The following is a 1,674-nucleotide window of genomic DNA, read 5'->3' on the forward strand; positions in this document are numbered from 1 at the left end:
GCCTTCGGATTCTTCTTCAGTCTCACCTTCTGCGTCGCTACTGTTGTGACTGCGGGGTGATGTTCAGTATCATTGTTATTTACGAAACTAGGATAGCGTACGATTTATTCAAACTTGCCTTGTACTCCAAGATGACTTGGTACTCGTATATATATGCCCACGAGGCTCAAGCAATACAACAGCTATTCCACCAATTCTCTCTCTCACTTCTAACACACCCGCCTCCCGTGTAGGATCAAGGGCCGCTGCAGGGTTGCAGGGACTTCCAGGACGGTCAGCGGCGATGCAAAAGCACCACCTCTCTCCGCCAAATGAAGATGATCCACGTGCGTGTCAGTACATCCACCATCCCCCGTCGTCACCACACTGGTAGCCTCAACAGGAACTCATTCCGCCATCGCCAAGGCTGCGCAGCAATGCAAGGATTGCCCCCGAATCACCCCGAACGAGGCAGCGAAACGAGAAACTATCGGTTCCACAAGAAGCGCAGGGCAAGAATTGGGGAAGGCCGAAATCACGGCGAGAAAAACGCGATCAAATCAGGGTCTCATACGATGCTCAAACCCATGGGAACTGTCGTCGCCATGCCCAGGAGAGAGAGAAAATGGTTATATGAACACCACTATTTTACTCTACAATAGGTTGACTAGCTATCAGGTTGTGTCTGGCTAGGAGTTGTACTCGTTGTAGGTCTATGTTTCCTAGTCAGACACTCAGACTAGGATTGAGTTGGCCATGTGAGTTTTTGGTGTACTAGTAGGTTTGTTTCCACGAATAGGTGATAGAGTCCATCACCGAGTCATGTTGAGTCAGGTGCTGCGTGCGTATATACGTGTATATAAGCACGGTAGTGCCGCAGTTTTGGATAAGCGAGGAGGAAAATAGAAAAGAAATAAAGTTAGATCGAGCGAGCGTTTCGACGAGAGATCCATCGAGCCCCGCCCTAGCTTCCACACATCTCATCTACGTACGTAGTCCGCTCGCCTTTTTTTTATCCCCTCGTCATGAGGAGGGTCATGGCGGCGTCACCGCTGTTGCTGCTCTTGCTGGTGTCGCTGGTGTCGACGGCGGCCGCCACCAGCAACACATCGGAAAGCTGGGAGAGGAAGAGGAGCGAGGAGGAGACCCGGCAGATCTTCAGGGAGTGGAAGGCCATGCACGGCACGACCAACAGCTCCCTCGATGAGGAGGAGCAGCGCGCGTACACCATGTTCAAGCACAGGCTCGGCCTCATCGACCGGCAGTGGCATGACCAAGGCTACTCCGTCTTCTCCTGGGAGAGGGGGAGGAGCGAGCAGGAAACGCGCAAGATCTTCGCGGAGTGGAAGGCACGAAAACCAGTTACTACCTACAGCTCCATCGCCCACGAAGAGCACCGGTACACCATATTCAAGGAGGACCTGCGCAAAATCGACCAGCACAACGCTGGCTACGCCATCGGGGTCCACAATAACAACAGATGCCTCAACCAGTTTAGCCATCTCACCCAAGAGGAGTTCGAAGCCGTTTGCTGCGGGTTCTGGCCGGAGGAGCCGTCCGAGGCCAAATTACAGAGGATAGGCGAGATCCAGGAGCTGTTGCGGCAAGCATTTACCCGTCCCTTAATTTAATTCTTGGTTGAAAGGGAATTTACTGGATTGCTTTTTTATTTGTCATCATGTATCTCCAATGTTT

General features: G+C 52.2%; 1 protein-coding gene across 1 annotated transcript; it reads left to right on the plus strand.

Moving 5' to 3' along the window:
* The first annotated feature begins 1,016 nt into the window (after positions 1 to 1,016).
* LOC119344641 (oryzain alpha chain-like) lies at positions 1,017 to 1,610 on the plus strand. Its single transcript, XM_037615021.1, has one exon. The coding sequence runs from the start codon at positions 1,017 to 1,019 to the stop codon at positions 1,608 to 1,610; it is 594 nt and encodes a 197-aa protein (XP_037470918.1).
* Positions 1,611 to 1,674: the final 64 nt, after the last annotated feature.

The sequence above is a fragment of the Triticum dicoccoides genome, unplaced genomic scaffold (assembly GCF_002162155.2).
Source record: "Triticum dicoccoides isolate Atlit2015 ecotype Zavitan unplaced genomic scaffold, WEW_v2.0 scaffold17750, whole genome shotgun sequence".
Lineage (NCBI taxonomy): Eukaryota > Viridiplantae > Streptophyta > Magnoliopsida > Poales > Poaceae > Triticum > Triticum dicoccoides.